Source organism: Microplitis demolitor, chromosome 3 (genome assembly GCF_026212275.2).
Source record: "Microplitis demolitor isolate Queensland-Clemson2020A chromosome 3, iyMicDemo2.1a, whole genome shotgun sequence".
NCBI classification, from domain to species: Eukaryota; Metazoa; Arthropoda; class Insecta; order Hymenoptera; family Braconidae; genus Microplitis; species Microplitis demolitor.
This window is the reverse complement of record NC_068547.1, coordinates 6282700-6303248: the sequence shown is the minus strand read 5'-3', so window position 1 is coordinate 6303248 and position 20549 is coordinate 6282700. Positions and strand designations below refer to the sequence as shown.

The following is a 20549-nucleotide window of genomic DNA, read 5'->3' as shown; positions in this document are numbered from 1 at the left end:
GTCACCGATACGACTATTATTTTTTTCAATACAAGTTCATTAATTATTTATTGTTTTAATTCATTTTTATTATTTATATAATATCATTGAAGATTTTTGATAATCTTTAAGTATGGGTTTTTAAACTCTTTACTAGCAATTATAATAAATGATTATAATATTGAATAATTTTTAGATTTTGTGAAAAAAAGAAAAAATAACAAAATTTAGAATAAAAATATAATATTAAACTCAACTTTTCGACTCAAATATATATATATATATATATATATATATATATATATATATATATATATATATATATATATATATATATATTAGGGTGCTCCATTTGAAACGAACATTTTTTTTTAGCGGACACAAGAAAATTCTATCATTTATGTTGAAGAGAAAATTCCCTAAAAATTTCAGCTTTTAATTTTAATTTTTGGTACTTCCTCTTGAGCGTCAAAGTTTTCCCATTTAAAAAGCATGTAAATCGAATAACTATTCCTTTAAATTACTATAACTTAGCCCGGTTTTGAGCTATTGTTTTGAAACCGGTTCTTATTTGTAGAGTTATTGTTGCTTTTTAAACGTGTATAAAACGGCTGTGATCTAATTCGATCCATGTCGATTATATCAGCTTCGAAAGTCAAATTTTCACTTTCTTCATTTATTTTTGTTAAAGTGAAGAAACTACTCATCTTACAAAAAATATGCATAGGACCAATCTTTTAGAAAATTTTATCCTCTAAGAAATTGCTCATGACACTTATATTGCTAAAGTGCACTCTTCATGAGATACATGCATTTTAACATTTAAATAAAAATATAAATAAACAAAGCAATTCACAAATTATATACTTCATTTAACATTTTTTATTTTACTTTCATTTGTTACGGTAATCCGTAAATACAATAATTGTACACATTATTCAGTTAGCATTATGAACATAAATTTTCATTTAATCTATTAAATATTTATTTGTTTATTTTCTTTTACTTTCATAAATGTATATAATTTATATATGAGTATGTACTCGAATTTGGCAACGATATATAAATAATTCAGTTTATTGTATCGGTAATTTAAATTGGAACATCGATAATACTTTTTCTTGTACATACATATAACTATATGTTTATAATATTTAAATGTATACACATATAATTTATATATTTTTATATTTTTTATTTTGTTTGTATACTTTCGATTCAATCGATATGTTCGCCAGCGTTAAATTATTTTTAGTTTATACTTTCACTATTAATTATATATATATATATATATATATATATATATATATATATATATATATATATATATATATTTCAATCATTTCTATGATACATAGCTTTAAATACAACATAATATACTCATAAATATTATCAATAAAATTAAATATCTAAATGATCGATTACAATTAAAAAAAAAAAAAAGAAAAGAAAAAAAAAACTTTGTAATAAAGTTATATAATAATTTTTAGTTCCTTCGTTGTTAATTGTCTAATGAATAAACATTTTCACAAGTTTTATCAGACATTGTCTAAATAAATCAGTCAATCACCTCAATGATCATAAAAAGTATTTGAATAATAATGAAGAACAAAATATATAATGAAACACTCAGGCATCTAGAACACTTAAACGGTGATTAAATTTTAATCGTGTCATATAACACAATAAGTTTTTAATACCTCGATTATTGTTACTATAATTATTAATTAACATTAATATTATTTATATAATAATTTATTATCATAATTATGTTTTAATTGCATAAATGGCCGCTCATTTACCCTGGCCAATATTTATTGTCATGGTTTATTTAACGAATCAGTTCATATCGACGTTGTGTTGTGCTCGGTACCATTTTTTGATTGTACATGATGTGGTAATGCTGCTAACTCATCTCTACTTAAATGATTAACTATTCCGGCGCCCAATGAATCACCAATAACATTCACTGATGTCCTGAAACGATCCCTAAAAATTTTAAACATTATAAGTTTGATATTTAGTTATTTATACATATTTATTATTATTATTTGGAGTATTATAATTACAGTAGCCAATCAATTGCTATAATTAAAGTAACATCTTTTGCGGGAAGTCCTACAGTATCTAGAACCATTACCATAGTAACTAAACCTGCTTGTGGTATTCCAGCGGCACCAATACTTGCAGCAGTTGCTGTAATACTAGAATTCATAAAATTAATTTTTCATTATTTATTATTTATTCTATTAAATTATGAACTGTAAAAAATTTGCGAAGTGAGCGTGAATTAAATCTGGAGTAAATGTGGAGTGAATGCGGAGCGGATTACTGTTAATATTAGAACTAATATTAAAACTCCGAATTGGAGTGAATGTGGATTTAAATAAAATCCGTAATCACTACGCATTCACTCCCGATTTTTTGTAGTATAATCAATTGTTTGAATTAAATTATTCATAAGCTTTCAAATTGTTTGTAGATTTTCAAATTATTAAATCTCTTTTATAAAAAAATTTTACAATAATTTACGAGCAATTTGAAATCTTGCGAATATAGAAAAAATAAAACAATCAAAATTACAATTTAAAGAAAGAATTTAAGGATTCCATAAAAAAAAAGTTAATAAGATTGAACTTGTAAATTTGAGACAGTTCTAAACTTCAAATTGATCATTTTTGGAACTTTAAAAAAATTCAAAAGTAGAAAAAGTGTCAATCTTCAGACCTCGTTTTTGTAAATTTCTTATAAAAAGTCAAAAAACATCAATAATTGATCTTAAAGTCTTTTTTTCTTTCAATGTTCTAACTAACAAAATTTTCGTCGATTTTTTGTATAAAAATTTCAGAAAAACGTTCCTAAAATTTACTCAGTTAAAAATTCCTTCACTCTTTAATATTTTCAAAGTTCAAAGTCGCCTCAAATTTGATAGTTTACGGTTGCGAACTTTTTTGAAACATTTTACGAACGACTTTTTTTTACCCAGGGTTTTGCTAAAATTTTAATTAAAAATAAATCATAAACTGTAAAACTTACTACCAAAAGTTATATTTAAAATTATAATTATTGCAAAATTTCGTCAAATGCTTCGAATTTTCTATTCAAAGCACCGCGTTACAAGAAACTCATTATTCCTGTTTTTGTTTTCTTTTTGCATGAAAAATTCGAAAACGAATGAATAATTTGAAAATTTGCATTCAATCCAATACAAATAATTCGTAAGTTCAAATTATTTGCACATTGTAGTTTAAAAATTCAAAGTTAAAAAAAAAGAAAATTACCTGACAGCAACAAGTTGTCCAAAAGTTAATGAAATCTCGCGAACTTGGGCAATAAAAATAGCTGCAACAGCTTCATACAATGCTGTACCATCCATATTAATAGTAGCACCAATAGGCATTACGAAACGTGATACTCGAGGGTCAATACCATTGCGATCTTCTAAACACCCGATAGCAACTGGTAAGGTTGCTGAACTCGAAGAGGTACCGAATGCCGTAGCGACGGCTTGCGCCATATTTGAAATGTATCTTATAGGGTTTTTCCTTGTTATTATAAAGAATATTGTTGGGAGAACAATGAAACCATGTACGATGAGGCCAACTAAAACTGTTAAAAAGTACATTCCCAGTTGACCCAATATTACATCGAATGATTTCATTTCCAATACTTTTGATGACACGAGAAACAAAACACCGACTGGAGACAGCCTGAAAAGTTTTCTTTTATTAATAAAAATCTACTGGTAGTTTTTTTTTATTGTTAAGTAACAACTTACCATATTACCCAGTTTGTAATTATCATCATTGCTGAAGACAATGCTTCAAAAAAGTTCAGCAGTGGTTTTCCAGTTGATCCCATTTTACCCAAAGTTATGCCAAGAACTGTTGCAAATACTACCAGACCTAATATATTCATTCCACTTGGATCCTCACTTGATATTTTCCATGTGGTTATGTCATCTAATTTTATTTATTAATTCATTAATAATAGATATGGTAACTTTAGTGCTGATAAGATATTTTTTAAATTTACTTCTATTATGAAACTACAATTTGAATATTTGAATAAATAGTAGTTGAGAATTTAAAAAAATATCAGCAGTTTATTGGGAATATTGAAAACTACTTTGTCAGTCAATATTTTTTCATTAAAATTCAATCGAATAGCTCGAGCAATATATATTTATCAAGATTTTATGAAATATTTAGAAAAATTCCTTACGATAGAAAAATGAATTTTTTTTTCTGATATGACAAAATAATTTATTTTTAATTTTGATTTTATTAGAATTTTTAAATTGAAAATTTTTAAATTTATTATTTAATTTTTTTTTATTTGACAAAAAGAAATTATAGGAACGGTTTCTATGTAATTTTAGGAAAAATGATCTATTCATGGCTTTAATAATATATGAAACCAATTTCTGTAATATTTCAGTAAAATAGAAACTATAATAAATATTTAAAAAATCTATTGCCCTATGATTAGTAAAGTATTCCCATAATATATTGTAATTGTTACCGTAAATTTATCTCCAATTTAATTCGCGTTTACTGTGAAAATTTTTCAAAGTGTACAGGAATATTTTTCATAAAATATAGAAACCATTTCTTCTTAAAAATAAATGATAATGATAATAATATCAATATTATTAATAATATATAATTCAATTACTAGATGGATTATCAGATTGTCTTGTAAGTACAGTGCGGTACTGAGAAATACAAGCTTGAACTAAATTTGGCGGGAACATATTTCTGACCAAATCCATCAATGTATCAACAGTCGAAACATTTCGTGGTCCCACGCTATTATCTTGTGATGAATTATCACTTTTACCATACTTTCCTGGTTGGACTGTTATAACCAGTATAATACCTGAATAAAAATAATAAATATTAACATCTATATAACAAACGGTTAAAAATTTTCTTTTAAATTAAAAGCTAATTTCTTGAAGTCATTAATAAATTTAAAATAAGAAAAGAAATTTAATATAAATATCATAATAAATTAATTTTTAAATACGAGAAATTTCATAAAAAGACTTAAATAAACTTTTTTTATTCAAATCCAGCTCAATATCTTTATTAATAACATAGAACATATATTTTTTATATTAAAGATTTTGCTTTAGTTCAAAATTAAGGTACCCGTGGGTAATAAGGCCATAGTGACAGAAATGATATTTAAAATAACCGCCTCCACTAAAGGCTACTCTAGTAGAAGGGTCTTGCATAGAGATCTTACGACAAAATTATAGAGTCCCGATAGTTAGTATAGTTAAACTATTCCAGTTTATTTAACACGTAGGTATTATTACCCTAACGTAGTAAAATAAGGCCTATTCGTATGGTTTTTATAAAAGTATAATTTTTTGTTTGTTTATGATAAAAATTACCATTACTTGATTAAATTTTATGGCTAATGTATTGAAATAGAGATTAATGATACATTTCGATAATTAAATACAAAATTTTCGATTTTATTAAAAATCTCCCTTAGCTAGGCCTTATTATCCGCCGGTATCTTACGTGAAAAAGTCGATATTCATGTAAAATTAATAAATTTTATTAAATTTCCATGACAATTATCTTTGAAAATCGTAAAAATTTTTAACAGTGGTCATGAATGAACAAAAGACTATAAATTGATTAATGAAATACAAAAGATAAAACTAACCGAGTATAACAGCACTAACAGTAGTAACCATGTAATATGTGATAGCACGTGCTCCGATTTTACCACTGAGTGATAAATCTAAAGAGCCGATAGCAGATACCAAACTTGAAATAATAAGCGGGAGAATCAAACTCTTGAGCATTCTGAGAAACAGTTCACCCACGTAGTTGACATACATTATTTCACGTTCGGTCCAACCACTGCGTACATGTCTCAATGTTAGACCCAACACTATACCACCAACAACACCAGAAATAGTAAGAATAGTTAATGCATTGTGGCTTAAACATGACGCAATCCTTTGACGTCTATTAAGTGGCCTCTTGTTTGGTGAATCGCGGTAGCAGGTTCTCCTCTCGATTTCTGCGGGTTTTGATTGAGCGTCCGCTCCCGATAGAGGAGACCTACAAATAGATTACTAATTAATTATCGGTAACAGCTATGTGACAATCAAATAGATGCAATTGTATTGTGGTCGCATACATCTACATCTATATTTGTTCTATGGTATAGATTAAGATGTAGACGGTAATTAGATACGGCGGTTTATTCCCAAGGAGATTAACTAAAGTCAATTTTCGGTAACGAATGCAACTAGCCAATCAGCTTGTGGATATGCCTTAGGTTTGATTAAATTATGTCTTGGAATTTGATTAAGGCTATTCTGGTGGATCTTAATTAAATAATTGGGCTGCTCAAGCTAGACTGTCAATTTAATTGTTGAGTAAGATAAAGATATTTTAAATATTATTTTACTCTCTTTAAATTGATTATTTTATTTTTTTTAAATTATCTTTTGACATTTTACTTTGAAATAAAATATTAATTTTTCAATAAATATTTTGTAATTATTTTTAACTATCAATTGAACTAAAAATTAACGTTTTGTTATTTTTAAAAAAATTATGAAAATCTATTAATCATAAAATGTAATTTTATACCCTTGTGATTGTAGTAAAAAAATAATTGTTTTTATTTTAAAACCCAATATAAAGAAAAAAATTTATTTCTACTAAAAATAAAAAACGCAAAGAAAACTTAAAAGTTTGACAATGTAGATAAGGTAAAAGTATATATATATATATATACATATTTATTGAATATTGCTTCATATAAATATACAAGTACATGATTGATTAGGTATTAGTTCACTAATCGATGCTGCATCTCTTACCTTGAATAATAATTAAAAATTTTTTGAGCATTCTATTTTTCAAATTTAAAATTTTTGTTATTTGAATAAGTTTTGTAATTATTGGAGACTATTGATCAAAATTGACATTTTTTTTTACAAAAAATAAGCTTTTATCTCTTAATGACTAATGTTTTATTTATAATTTTGTTTTTTATTCAACAAAATTTCTCAATCCAGAAAATAAATTATTTAAAAATACAACTTTTCTTCTATTCCAAAAATGATTATATGTACATATTTTGTACTCGATAATCTATTCAAAATTAGATGTCATATTAAATAATCAAAAATATAACTGTTTATTCATTATATATCAACACAAGTGTATGTATATACACATGCATATTGAAATTATCGAACAAACAAATAAATAAATCAATCATTATAAATACTGACTATTTTTACTCAGGGCTCAAATAGTAAACTATTTGAAATTTCAAAAATTTCATCAATTGTAAAATTAATTCCTGTAGACTATAAAAAATTTCATAAATTTTAAAAGTATCAGCATATGAATAAATAATTGAAGTATCATTTTGATAAATAAAAGGTAATTAAATGTTATAATTTTTTAATGACTAGATTAAAACGTTTTACTGCACCCGTGGTATTAATAATTGAAAATTAAATGCGTGGGCGATATATCTAACGCTTTAACCACATTCATACATACTAATACATACAATATATAACTAACACGTCGATAATAAATTTATCCTGAGCAATACATATATATATATATAATACTCATACATAAACAGGATGTGACGACATGCGAACAGTGAATCTATCATTTTAATATGTTGTATTAACTATTACACGTGTTAGTGCTCCTTTTAACCAACTGTTATACTCGTGATATATATACATATATTTATTATGCATTTAAAGTCGTGTAACTCTAACTCATGAATAGACTGAAATGAAAATGATAATAATAATAATAATAATAATAAGTATGAAAGTGTCAGATAGGGATTAAAAAATGCTAAAAAACTCAATAAGTCAGCGATTTTGTATACACGGATTATTTTTCGTATATTTGTTCCATTGAAAGCTATTTTTAAATAAACTTTTTGTTACAAAACTTCAATAATATATATCAAGATGAATAATGCTAATAATAACAACAATAATAATAGTTCACTTTATCAATAAGAAAATTTAATTCTCCTATTCCATTGAAATGAATAATAATTATAACTTTTATCATTCCAATTAATTTCTGTTTCAATTATAAGTAAGTTAATAAAATTAATTGTGGACTTTTTTTTATTTAAAATTAAATTAAATTAAATATATAAAAAAAAGAATAAATTTCTTCTTTAAATTAGGTAGGAATGTTTTTAAAATTAATTACATTTTTAAGAAGTTATTAAAAGTACATCTACTCAGTCATAATGAAAAAAAAAAAAAAAAAAAAAAAAAAAAAAAATTATTAGAACTTTATTAATGAAATCAAATTACACAATTATATAACTTTCTTACGGTTATTTTTTTAACAATAAAATGTCGTTATTTAGTAATGATCAATCTAACACTATTAATTATTTTAATTATGACGTGTCAAAAAGACTTGAGATATACGTATCTATAACGACTTTTTATTGTAATTTTAATGGCGCGTTATGAATCAGAAGTTGATACGATGAAGAAAAGAAATATATTAACATTTGGCCATGGGTATCTGGGACAAACGACAATTTTGATCATGATACACAAATGTGTCGAAATCCCTGCGCCTAGTTATTTATATATCTTTTATTGACCTTTATATACTTTTTGTTCGAACACAAAGAATAAGTTTCGGTGAATAGTAAATCTTTGTTCGGAGTTTGAAGGACGACTTTGAAAAGATTTCCTCAAAATCCTAGATAATCTTATATTGAAAATAAATATTAATATTATACGTAGGGTGTTAACTTGACATATATATGTATACTTATAAATATTTTTTCATTGCGTAATAAAACACAAAAAAACACGGAGTCTTTTATTTCTATAGAAGTTATTTTCTAAAATGTAACCGTTTATTACAACAATTGACATAAAGAAGATGGAAAAAATTTCAAATCCCGAAAAATCGATAATTCTATAAATAAATTTTTTTACTTTAATTATATTTCAAATCAAAACTTATGATTATACATTTTTAATTCTACATTTTAATACATTCTAATAAATGTTTAAAAATTTGCCCCCTCTTCTTGATTCAGAACTAAAGGCTAAAAAAATTTGAAAAATTAAGAATTGCGATGTTTAAATTTTTTCAAAAATGAGTCAAATTTAAGAATTTTTGTTTAATTAAAAAAAAAATTATTTTAAAAAATAATTAAGGACATTTTCATACAGTGCCCCCCTCCACTTTTTTTAAATTTTCAATGACTTTAAACTGTCATAAACGTTTTAAAATTTTATTAATTAATTGAAAAAAATTAAAGAATTAATTGAAAAAAGGACAATGCAGTTCAAATGTCATCGAAATGTACAATTTAAAAAAAATGACTTACTACCCGCCTAAAAAAATATATAAATAATATATGTGTCCCATATAGCCAATGCATTGATGCATATATGTCACATATATATTTTTTCGTATGGGTATTGTTATCTATAAGAAATTGAATAAAATTTGTTGAATAAATTTCAGCATACGAAATTGAAAATCTTAATTATAAAATTGACATGAAGATTTTAATGAAATTCATTTTCCAAATTTCCAAATAAATAGTCAAAGACAACTATTCACTCATAAATCATGACATATTTATATCACATCACATTTAACAATTTTTTTTTTCTATAATATTTCATCTTAAAACACAAAAATATTTTAAATTTAAAAAAAAATAAAAAACAAAGCAATCAATCAAACGAAAATATGAAAAATAAATATGTTAAATGTTTAGTTCTTAATTTCTAACATTCTAAATAATAAATTACTAACTACGCAACAAAATACTTAAAGTTTTTAACTGCGTGCCAAAAATAAATTTCATAATAACCGCAATGAACATTGAATACTCTAAATCTCTGTAAGTCACCTGTTGACGTACATCCACTATTAATATATAATAAAAGTTTTAATATGTAAATAATTTTGTCACTACAGTTTATCAATATTTACTCATACATTTCTCTTTTTCATATTATGTATTAACTGTCAAAAATAAAAAAAACAAACATTTAAAATATAAATTCATTAAAGCTTCAACTTATTTATAACATATTATAAATAAATAACAAATACCATCTGAAAATCTTACACAACAATTACGTTACAGAAAATGTAAAGTAAACACGATGAATATATCTTAATATAAATCATAAATAAAACAGAAAGTTGAATTGTTTGGACATTCACAGTTTGAATTTACGCGCTCGGTTTAATACGCTTTCAAAATTTAAATATTCATTGACTTCATTGTAATTTTAAATCCATTTAATTATCTTTTTTTCTACTTATAATGAATTGTTTTTTATTCAAATTTATATTTATTTATTGATACCTTAAGCCGTCAAATAAATAAAACACCTACGACACTTTCAATACTTGACAAATTACTTTTTTATCATAATTTATTCTATTTCGGTTACGCAATTAAACAAATTATTCTTGCCTGCATTACCATTTAAAGTAAAGAGTGTTTTTTTTTAAATGCCTACTAATTTTTGATTATTCACTTTCATTATCACTAAGGTCATGCGTTATGAAAATATATTGCATTAATTAATGATTAAATTATTACAATATTTTTTTTATATATATTTATATATATTATAAAAATGATTAATTAAATATTTAGTGTCTATTTATATAAAAATTTAAATATCCGGTATAAAGAATTTAAACATATATTTGTCAACAATTTCCCGCGCATTTTTAAATGTCATTATTTTAAAATGAATTATACGGTTGTAAAGAAAAGTTGATGAAGAATAAGAATAAGAAAAAGAAGAAGAAGATGTTCATAGATTAATACAATTGAGACATTACAGTGACCTGGCAATTGACCAAATGTTAAAAGATAAAGACAGATCTACAATAACAGACCGAGAAGTTACAATTATCATTACATGCCCTTGTATAAAAATAAAAAAAATAATAAAATGATATTTATGTTATTTATTAAATAATAAAAATGAATACTTACAATTCAGAAGCTTCCATCTTCAGTAGTGTGGACGCTACGGTTTCGGTGTCGGTGGGGTCACTTCTGCCCGTTCACATGGACCTCGCTTCCGGTGAGGCGGAAGTGTAGAGTGACTACAAGAGGAGGCAAATGCTCCCCAAAGGGGCCCGAAGTGGACCGACTCGTTGTCGGTTGCCGAGGAAAAAAAAATAATGCGCGTAAAATTAAACGTCGGCTGTCAAATGTATAATTTAATTCATCTATCGATAACCTTCTGAAAATTACCAATCAACAGATAAAAATAATAATATCGATAATAATAGTAATTGTTATTTATTTTTTAATAAACTTTCACTGTCCGTAAACTGTGCGAATCAGAGTCTCAAGTGCAAAAAATAAGCGGCAAAATCCTGGTCAGTTGCAAGAGAGGATGTATGCTGATGGGGCTTTAAATGTATGCCACCTTGGGTGGTACAATTAGATATGGGTGATACATACACTGTCGCTATATCCCCCTACGAAAATCCCTTCCTGCCTCGGTATCGGGCTATCATAATGTCACAAATACTCGGTGATAATGGTACTACTGTGCATCCATTAGTTGCCTATGGTAATACTGCTGGTATTGCTCCTATTGCTTCTACTTCTGCTTCTATATGCTATAGACTGTTCACCATTGTTACGATCACTCGCCCCGAATTAACAGCAATCTGAGTGCCGACACACTGTGATTATTATACGCATTAATTTTTATTGATACTCCTTATTAACACCAACAATGAAATTTAAATATTATTTTCCTTTTTTTTATAACTCAATTTAATCACTTATTATATATGTATGAAACGCGGGGACAAAATGGAGTACCCCTAAAATTTTAAAAAATAGAAATTTTTTTTAAAATGTTTTTTGAAAATTAAACAATCAATAATAACTTTTGTAAATATACTCTCTAAATTTGAAAGAGTTAAATTTTCATTGGTTTTCCTAGTGATCAACTAATTCACTAGAAAAAAGTGAATTTTATTTATAAATAGTGAAAATTTTACTTTTTACACAGTAAATTTAAAACATTACTTTTTAATAAGTAATAATCATTAGAACTATTTACTACCAATAATTACATCGAATTTCATTGTTTTCATAAGAGCATCAGTTCACTGGGTAAATGAGTGTATATGCACTAATTCCAAGTGGTCGACTTTTAGCTGTGGCAAATAGTGAATATACACTGTGAATTAGTGATAATTCACTATTTCAGATTTAGAGAGTAATTGAGCATTATTTTGAATTTTTTTTTTGTTAAACTTTTTCAAAAATCGAGTTTCAGTCAAAAAATGTTATGGACATTTTGTTTTATGATAACAACTATTAAAATTTTTTTTCTTTGTATCTCATAATTATCTAAAATTTTTCTTTATAAAATTACTTACAAAAAAATTTAATTTAATCAAATTTTTTTAATATCTAGAAATTCTTTTTTTCATTTTTTTACGGGGTACTCCATTTCGTCCGCAAAAATGAAATTTTTTTTTATCAATAACTAAAAATTTTTTCTATTTATTTTGAATATGATTAAAAAAAAAAAAGATTTAGGTTTTGCCCTCCACACCCCCTATACACAGAAAAAAAAGATTTCTGGGCGCAAGAAATATTTTGCATTATGCAAAATTTTCTTAGAACTAGAAAATATTTCTTGCGTTCTAATTTTTTCTAGAAAAATTTCTTTTAAATTCAAAAAATTTCTTAGGAGGGTAAAAAATTTTCGCTTAAAAAATCCTTTTTTTCTGTGTAATATTTTATTTATTCATTAACTATTTTTATTTCATATATATTTCATCAGTTTGTGAGACTACGTTTCTTTTTTTATCTCTAACAATTTTATTTATAATTAATTACGTAAAAGGGAATCGTTAGTTAAATTTTGAGCGCGAAACTGCTGAGAGTGCTCTACTGTCGCTTGATTTTTTTTTTTATTACTATTTATATAACGCAAGCATTAGTTAAGCAAAGTATACTCGAAAATAATTCTAAAGAAATCACTGTAAAAAGAATTTTAAAATAATTGCTCGCGCTTGCGTTTAAAATTTGTATGCTCACTCAAAACTTACTCACTAACTTCGCCATATGTTTTTTATGCAAAACGAAATTACGGAAATCAAACAAAGCTCTATGTGAATTAATAATCCAAGAGTTTATGCTGAAATATACGCGACTGAAATTATTTTTATTCATTTTAAATCTAGTTTGTCTATTCCAATGGTGAAGATTTATTATATTTATTAACTGAGCTGTGAAAATATTTATAATATTTCTTATTCTGTTTAATGCAAATTTAAATCCTAACTACTTTGCATATCGATTCAAAAATTAATACGTTAATAAAAGTAATTCATAGCTGCATACTAAACAATTAATAATTCATATTCAAGAGTTTTGATGCTGAATTTTAGTAACAAAAATAAAAATACTGAAGAACTTTTGAAAAAAAAAAAAAGCATTTTTTTGCTAACGAGACTAAAAATCTCTTTGTTGTACTTTTTTTTGTCGAGTTGTATAACTTTGCCGGTTATAATGAAAGCTTTTAAGGTTGCGTTTTCACGCAACAGTATTTCCTTTTAAAAAATCCTAGTTTTTTTTTAGCGGACTAAATTGTCGGCTCAGTTTTAAACTCTTTATCTCGAGTAAAAATCTAGGATTTTGTTGAAATTATAAAAATAAAAAAAAATGAATTTAAACGGGTTGCAGAGATTGAGTTTGAGAATGTATAGAATCGAGGTTTTAATCGAGATTTACACAGACGTACAATTACTAAATCTCACTAATAGAAAGCTTAACTTTCCAGATTGATTTGGATTATAAGTTATTAAAACAAATAAATCCTTGCAACGAGTTATTAAAGTTTTGTTTAAATATCAAGAATTTAATTAAACAAATCTATTGTTTGAGCGACCTCGATTCACGATCAACAGTCGATATTTTATATGCATATATGAAATAGTAACGGAAATTGGTACTCGGAAAAGCTGAAGAACCTTTTTCCGACTACATTAAAATACACTTTTACCCATTTAATTTAAAATTTTAAAGCTTTAAAAAAAATTATTTTTTATTAATTAGAAATTGAATAAATTTTAAAATAGATTTTTATTTATAAATTTAAATTTGAATATTTTGAATATTTTAAATAAATTTAAAAATTCTAAACTTTACTTAAATTTATAAAAAAATATTTATATTTATTTATAAAAAAGTAATAAAAAAAATCCTCACGATTGACAACATTATCAGTTTCGTAATATCCCAAGTTATCTCTTAATTCCACTTCATTTAACTCTTCCTGCATATTCGCGTGTCACTATACACTAGGAGAACCCACCCTCATCGTTCTCACTCAGTTTGTCGTTTTCCCTCTTTATTTTTTATGTCTATCTCTCTTCCCTCTTTATTTCCCTCCCTCTCCCACATCTATATATCTATACACTATCATCTTCCCCGACATCCTCTCAACTTCCTTACAAATATACCCGAAAAAGGATTAAATGGACTTGCGAACATAATGAGAAATCGAGATCTTAAGTGACGGGATTTCCTAAATTCTCTTAACGTCATCTTAAAAGAAACGCACCCTCATTTATTTTATTTACTAATTACAATCAAGTAAAATTTATAATTAATAATAATTATTATTGAATATTTAGTTAATGAATAAATAATGACAATAACAGTAATAATTTTTCTTCAAGTTTCAACAATAAAAATTAAAGAAAAAATAGATATATAAACTTAATTGTAAAATTAAAAATTATTTAAAATATATATGTTTACAATAAATAGCGCGTGTTAAAGGGTGTAAAAATATAAGAGTACACAATAAAATCACCTTCGCGCGAGCACGCCACGAACACTTGTGGCGTGAGACTCAAATGCGAGAGACGCGGCCACCCGCTGGCACTGAGTAGTAGAGTTTAGTTGTGTGTAGTCGTAGTGGTGGTAGTAGAATTGTTAAAGAGTAGTATACAGAGAGTGAAGTTGATGTAGTTGATACAAATATAGTTACTGATAGGAGTTAACTCTGCAGATAGTATGATAGCGAGAGACAATGATAGTGAATGGCATAGAATGAGAGATTGATAAAAAAATATTTTTAAATTAGCGCACTTTTTCGTGAAAAATTTTACTTCCTTAAAATACTGTAGTAGTCTATAGTAGTCAGGATATCAAGAAAATTGATTCTTGATAACAACTTCTGTGATATTAAACTTTTTTTTTCTCTTTTCATTTTTATTTTTATTTATTTGTAATATTATATATCGATTCGCTAAATGATTTCATTGGCTACCGGATATTAAAAACAAGATTCAACTTACTCAACTTCATTTTATTTTCATTTGGCAAAAAAAAAATTATTTTATCGAAATTATGTCTGGAAATTTTATTTCGACGGAATTTTTTCTAAAAAAATAGACGATATTATTTTTTCATGTATGAATTATTTAAAATAATACTAAAATAACTTAATTTAAAAACATGTCAATAGACGTGATACGCTTTTATAAACATAACTCCTGTCTTCTTAAATTTGTGTCAGTTTTAACGAGGAGCGGCTCACATACTTCCGGCATCACTGGCGTTCTTTTAATCTCATATAATGAGAGTCAACGTTTATTATCAAGTGAACAATGTATCTATACAAAATTTATATATTTAGTATATATATGTAGTATATACGCGTCAATGAATTAGGGCAAAATTTTTTTTATTCAATCAAGTAGATTGAGAAAAAAAAATAATGGCATATTTTAATATTAATAATCTTCACTTATCGGTTATAGAGTAGTACTAGATCAAGGAGAGAGAAAAATTGAGAGACAGAGGATCCCTTGAGGTAGCTATAGTCGCTGATGTGTTGTATGTATAGTAGTAGTACAGAGAGTTGGTACGCAACAAGCGGTAGCTTGACGTATCCATGGCAACGCGCATCCCTACGATAAATTTTCCACCTTCTCTTCGTATTTAGGCGCATTTTCTTTCAGGATTTCTTATTTTCTCTCTTTTAAATCCGTGTAGATGACATTATTCACGTTCCATCTTCTTTTTTTTAATTATCTTTTTTTTTCTTGCTGTCATTATTTCTTTTGTAATCTTCTTGATAATTGAAACAAATAATGAGCCCTGATGGTTTTTAAATACCAATTAGAGAAATTTAATATAAAATTACATTTAATGAGCTTAGAAAGTACGATAAATTTAATAATTCAAAATAAATTTTTTTAATTTAATGAGGAGTTTAAGAGTAGACGTAATTTTATTTTAAACTTTTTATTCAATGGAATAAAAATCTGTGATACAATCCAACTATTTTTTGAATTTAATTAGAGAATAAAAATTCGTATTAAAGTTTTTGAGGAAAAAAAAACAGAGTTTAGTTTTTTGTTATTTTGGGAATTAATTTAAATATTGCATTTCAAGGTTTGGTACTGATAAATCTATGTGTGTAATTAAAAAAAGTAAATGCAGGATTCATAAAATACATTCATATATATGTCTACTGAGAAAACAGACACGCGCATTCACTCATGGGATCAATATTCTCATCATTTGCAAACGCATCGATGGCGGTTGTCCTGGTACAACTCTCGATTATTTTATATTTATATCAACATATAAAAAATAGCAATGTTATGAGTGATTTATTTCAATGTATATCTGATCTTCAATGACATATATTTTCATATGTAATAAATTATTAAATATACTCCATCAGTTTTAACAAATCAAATGACTAACAGATTATTTATCAGTAACAGAAATTTATTTTTCCATCACTGAAATAAATTATTTATAATAAATATTAAATAAAATTTATCTTAGTAATTAAAAGTCAGTCGGGATTTGTCAACTTGAAATATTCATTTTTAATTTTTAAATTTAATGCAGCAGGTGAAACAGCGCTGAGCCAGCTTACCAATTTATTTTTACTAAAAAAAATAATCATACAGAGGATTAATTATTATTATTATTATTATTATTATTAAAAAAAAATTAACGAACAATATGAGTTTATTTTTTACCTTTTTGATGTGCTCTGAATTAATTCTTTGGACATACAGGGATGAAGCTGGAGGAATGTCGTACCAAGGATCGGATGAATCGCTTGCGATAACTCGTTATATCCTAGACTCGTGTCATTGTCACGTACAAGCTTTTGTGCGAGCTCAACACTTACAGGATTTACTCCAGGAAAATCTAATAAATTTTATAAATATATTACTTTTTACAATTACACATTACATTATTTTTTTTAAATTTATTTACATAGAAAAAAAATTATAATTAGTGTAGAAGTACCATTTGTGGCCACTGCTCCATTTTTGGACATTTAATACTCTATTTCAAATCATGGAAACTTATTTAAAAAAAATTTAATTGTAATAGTGTGGTAAAAGTATCTTCAGACACATTTAAAAAATTAATTGTACCATTGCGTATTTTGCAAATTATTTTATTTAAAATTTCTAAGTGGCTAAAACTGACCCTAAAAGGACCAAAAACGGTACTTCTACTCTATTAGAAAATTTTTCGATTTCGCGGTTAAAATTTTAAATTAATTACGATACATTTACAATAATGCAAATCAATTAAATCTACATACATACACGGAAACAAATGAACTATATAAATTGAGAAACGACAAGTAACATAATGATAAAGTGATCAGTAAATACTATCATTCTAAATATTAATTTCTTCATTTATAATTAAAACGTTAGTAATTATAGGATAAATATTACAATTAATTATCTAAGAAAAAATTAATATTTGAACTTTAAAAATTGTAACTTGAACATTATATAAAAATTTATGACATGGATTATTAAGCTTATTGTTTAGAATGTTAAAATTTCCTGTATTGACATCCAGGTTCCGGGTTATAATTTCAAACTATTTTTCAAAGTTTATTTTTTTCTGTATATGAATAAATATATATACATTTATATGTACAACACAAAAGAAGTTGTACATTAAAAATAATCCCTCCAAAAAAAAGTACATATTTATTATTCTTTCATGGAAGTGCGCGCGACGTTTTGCAATAATTTATTGCTTTATTAAGCGCTATACAAAAAATATTTACAATTGGTTCATGTATAGACAATCGTAAACACAAAAATATCATACAAATCATCATATATAATATTACCATTATCAGTGTATGAAACTGCTCTGCTACATATCGTTATATAGTATATTGTGTGACAAGGGATGAAACAAAACGATTTCAGACCAGAGTGAAGTTGGCTGATATCATCCGCGGTCTGAAATCGAATTTCACCCTGAGTTACACGCTAGATTTTTCATGAGTACTTGCATTGGAACTTAAAGTTTCAGTGTCAGCAGTCAGTCAGAAACAATTCAATTTTCGACCAATGGTGTCATCAACTATTAGCGTAAGCGTAAATTGTCATTTCAAATTTGTAATTAAGCAGAAACTATAAATACTATTTATTGACACTAATTTTTATAAAACTTAATCACAGTCAGAACTGTCATTTATGTAAGTAAAATTAATGGTCTGAAATTACTATTAAAAAAATGAAAAGTATCAAAGTTTAAATTTCAAAAGCTTTCAGTCAGTGGGCAGAAACATTATTCGTTTATTACTAGTATGTTATAAATTTTTCTTAAGGATATTTCGTCGCGGTTATTTTGTCTGGGATATTTTGTCGCAGCACCGTTTGTTCCCAAGGGTCGAAATAAGTTTGTTTCTGCGCATTGACTAAAAAATTATCTTGTTTTGACTGACTGTAGTCACTGAAACTTCAAAATTCGATGCTGATATCTAAAAATTTATTATGATACATTGACAATAATGCAAATCAACTAAATCTTCATATATATCAATAAATATATACATATATATTTATATGTACAACACAAAAGAAGTACATTAAAAATAATCCCTCCAAAAAAAAAAGTACATGGATATAGATAAATATACATATATCGACCTTACAGTAATTTTCGTGGAATCAGTTTTCTGAAGCAGCACTTTCGCGGATTAAGGTCTAGTGCCGATCGTACTTACCGGGCATCGAGACTAGTCGTCAAGGTAGAGTAGTACTAAATATTTAACATACTGTATACATTTAAAAGAATAAAAATCACAACTTTTGCATACCAGATATCCAACCATTGAAGAATAATATCGGTACGCTGTAACTTAAGGACCAAAGTACATGATGCTCCGTAATAAATGGTACATCTAAATTGTTTTTAGCTTCAAAAGGATCATCATATATATCTCCATCATCATCATCATCATCATCTTCATTATTTTTAATTAAATTTTTTTTAAATTCCACATTATCCTTACAATCTAAATAGTCCCTTGATACAAAGGTTTTGACCCGGCGAACTAAATAAGCCTGAGCAGGTACATCCTTGAATTAAAAAAAAAAATACATATAGTAATTACCTTATCTCCTTAAAATGAATGTAATTCAGATAATAATAGTAGTGATTATTGTTATTAATTAAAAATAATTTAAAAGTTTAAATTTGAAAACGCATGTGCATAAATGGTAAAGAAAGTGCGCACGCGAATAAAAAAGAGAAAGACAGAGGTATATTCATATATTGCAGTTCCCGGCGAGTCATTCCTCTATCGATCGACTTGTACCTTGTCACCACGTAGTTCCCAACTGTCGAAAATTTCATCTGAAACTCGGGCAAAACTTTTCGCATTCTCGAAAAATTCTTCCCATGTTATGGTACCTGGTCCATCCATCCATATAAGATACTGTACAACTTTTACTCCACAATTCAATGCTTGTAGTAAATATCCTGTGAAAGGAATTTCATTCATTATTTTTTACCCATCCTAACAACTACATATAGGTACTTTTATCTAAAAGACATGCATGTGGAAAAATGATAGACAGCGGTGGTGAAGACAAATGCGGATATTGATAGGGAACATTTTTTAAAAATTTGAATACTGGAGGATTTTATTTTAAAATAGTCTAAATTACTATTCGCTAGAATATATATCGATTTAAAGAGAAAAATGAGAAAGGGGAAGCTGTACACCCATGAGAACAGCCAGTGTCTCCCTTATCCGGCCCCTCGACGCCTCGTCAATTGTCGGGTATTTCGCGTCGGCTAAACTCGCTGGTTCTCGTACCTCCCGCCTTCGCTATTTTCATTTCATCTATACCTATACGATATACAAAATCTTCGTGGGTGAACCCGTGACTGAAATGTGTCAGTGTACAGTACCGAGTAATACTGACTACTCTTACACATTTTTAAATTACATATATATGTATACATAATTATAAATCTTCTACCAATCAAAATGCTCTTTTAACACCAGGAATGTACAAAAATAAATAAACAAATCCTAAATATCCCAACTAAGCTCCGAAATAAAAACCCGCTAAATTTGAAATTTAAATTCACCGGAAAATAAAAAAACAATAAAAATATACTTATTTTAAACACATGTCTGTAGATATAAAAAAATATATAATTTTTAAAAATAAATTCAAAAG

At 26.3% G+C, this 20549-nt stretch overlaps 2 protein-coding genes across 3 annotated transcripts in view; both read right to left on the bottom strand.

The window, feature by feature from the left end:
• Nucleotides 1-1522: 1522 nt before the first annotated feature.
• On the bottom strand, nucleotides 1523-14890 carry LOC103568566 (excitatory amino acid transporter 1). 2 transcript variants are annotated; one of them, XM_008545490.2, is made up of 8 exons: nucleotides 14821-14890; nucleotides 11014-11754; nucleotides 5665-6068; nucleotides 4657-4860; nucleotides 3758-3941; nucleotides 3261-3689; nucleotides 2049-2183; nucleotides 1523-1968 (listed from the first exon to the last, which is right to left on the bottom strand). In XM_008545490.2, the coding sequence occupies exons 2-8, from the start codon at nucleotides 11028-11030 to the stop codon at nucleotides 1824-1826; spliced, it is 1518 nt and encodes a 505-aa protein (XP_008543712.1). In that variant the 5' UTR covers nucleotides 11031-11754; nucleotides 14821-14890; the 3' UTR covers nucleotides 1523-1823. The 2 variants fall into 2 exon arrangements, with proteins under 2 accessions (XP_008543712.1, XP_008543713.1); XM_008545491.3 differs by having other exon boundaries at nucleotides 11014-11717; nucleotides 14821-14888.
• A 1895-nt stretch (nucleotides 14891-16785) lies between these two features.
• Nucleotides 16786-20549, bottom strand: part of LOC103568563 (ubiquitin-like-conjugating enzyme ATG10) — a 4590-nt gene continuing 826 nt past the window's right edge. The window contains exons 2-5 of the mRNA XM_014440544.2: nucleotides 19676-19839; nucleotides 19175-19436; nucleotides 17067-17241; nucleotides 16786-16973 (exon numbers count right to left, since the gene is read on the bottom strand). Of these exons, the coding sequence (XP_014296030.1) occupies nucleotides 16877-16973; nucleotides 17067-17241; nucleotides 19175-19436; nucleotides 19676-19783 (642 nt within the window). The 5' untranslated portion in view covers nucleotides 19784-19839 and the 3' untranslated portion in view covers nucleotides 16786-16876. The remainder of the gene's footprint in view (nucleotides 16974-17066; nucleotides 17242-19174; nucleotides 19437-19675; nucleotides 19840-20549) is intronic.

Coding starts and splice junctions, on each gene's coding strand:
- LOC103568566 (XM_008545490.2), bottom strand. Junction 4,861..5,664: donor TGTTAGTGCTGTTATACTCG/GTTAGTTTTATC, acceptor ATTTTTATTCAG/GTATTATACTGGTTATAACA. Junction 1,969..2,048: donor ATAGCAATTGATTGGCTACT/GTAATTATAATA, acceptor TAAAATTTTTAG/GGATCGTTTCAGGACATCAG.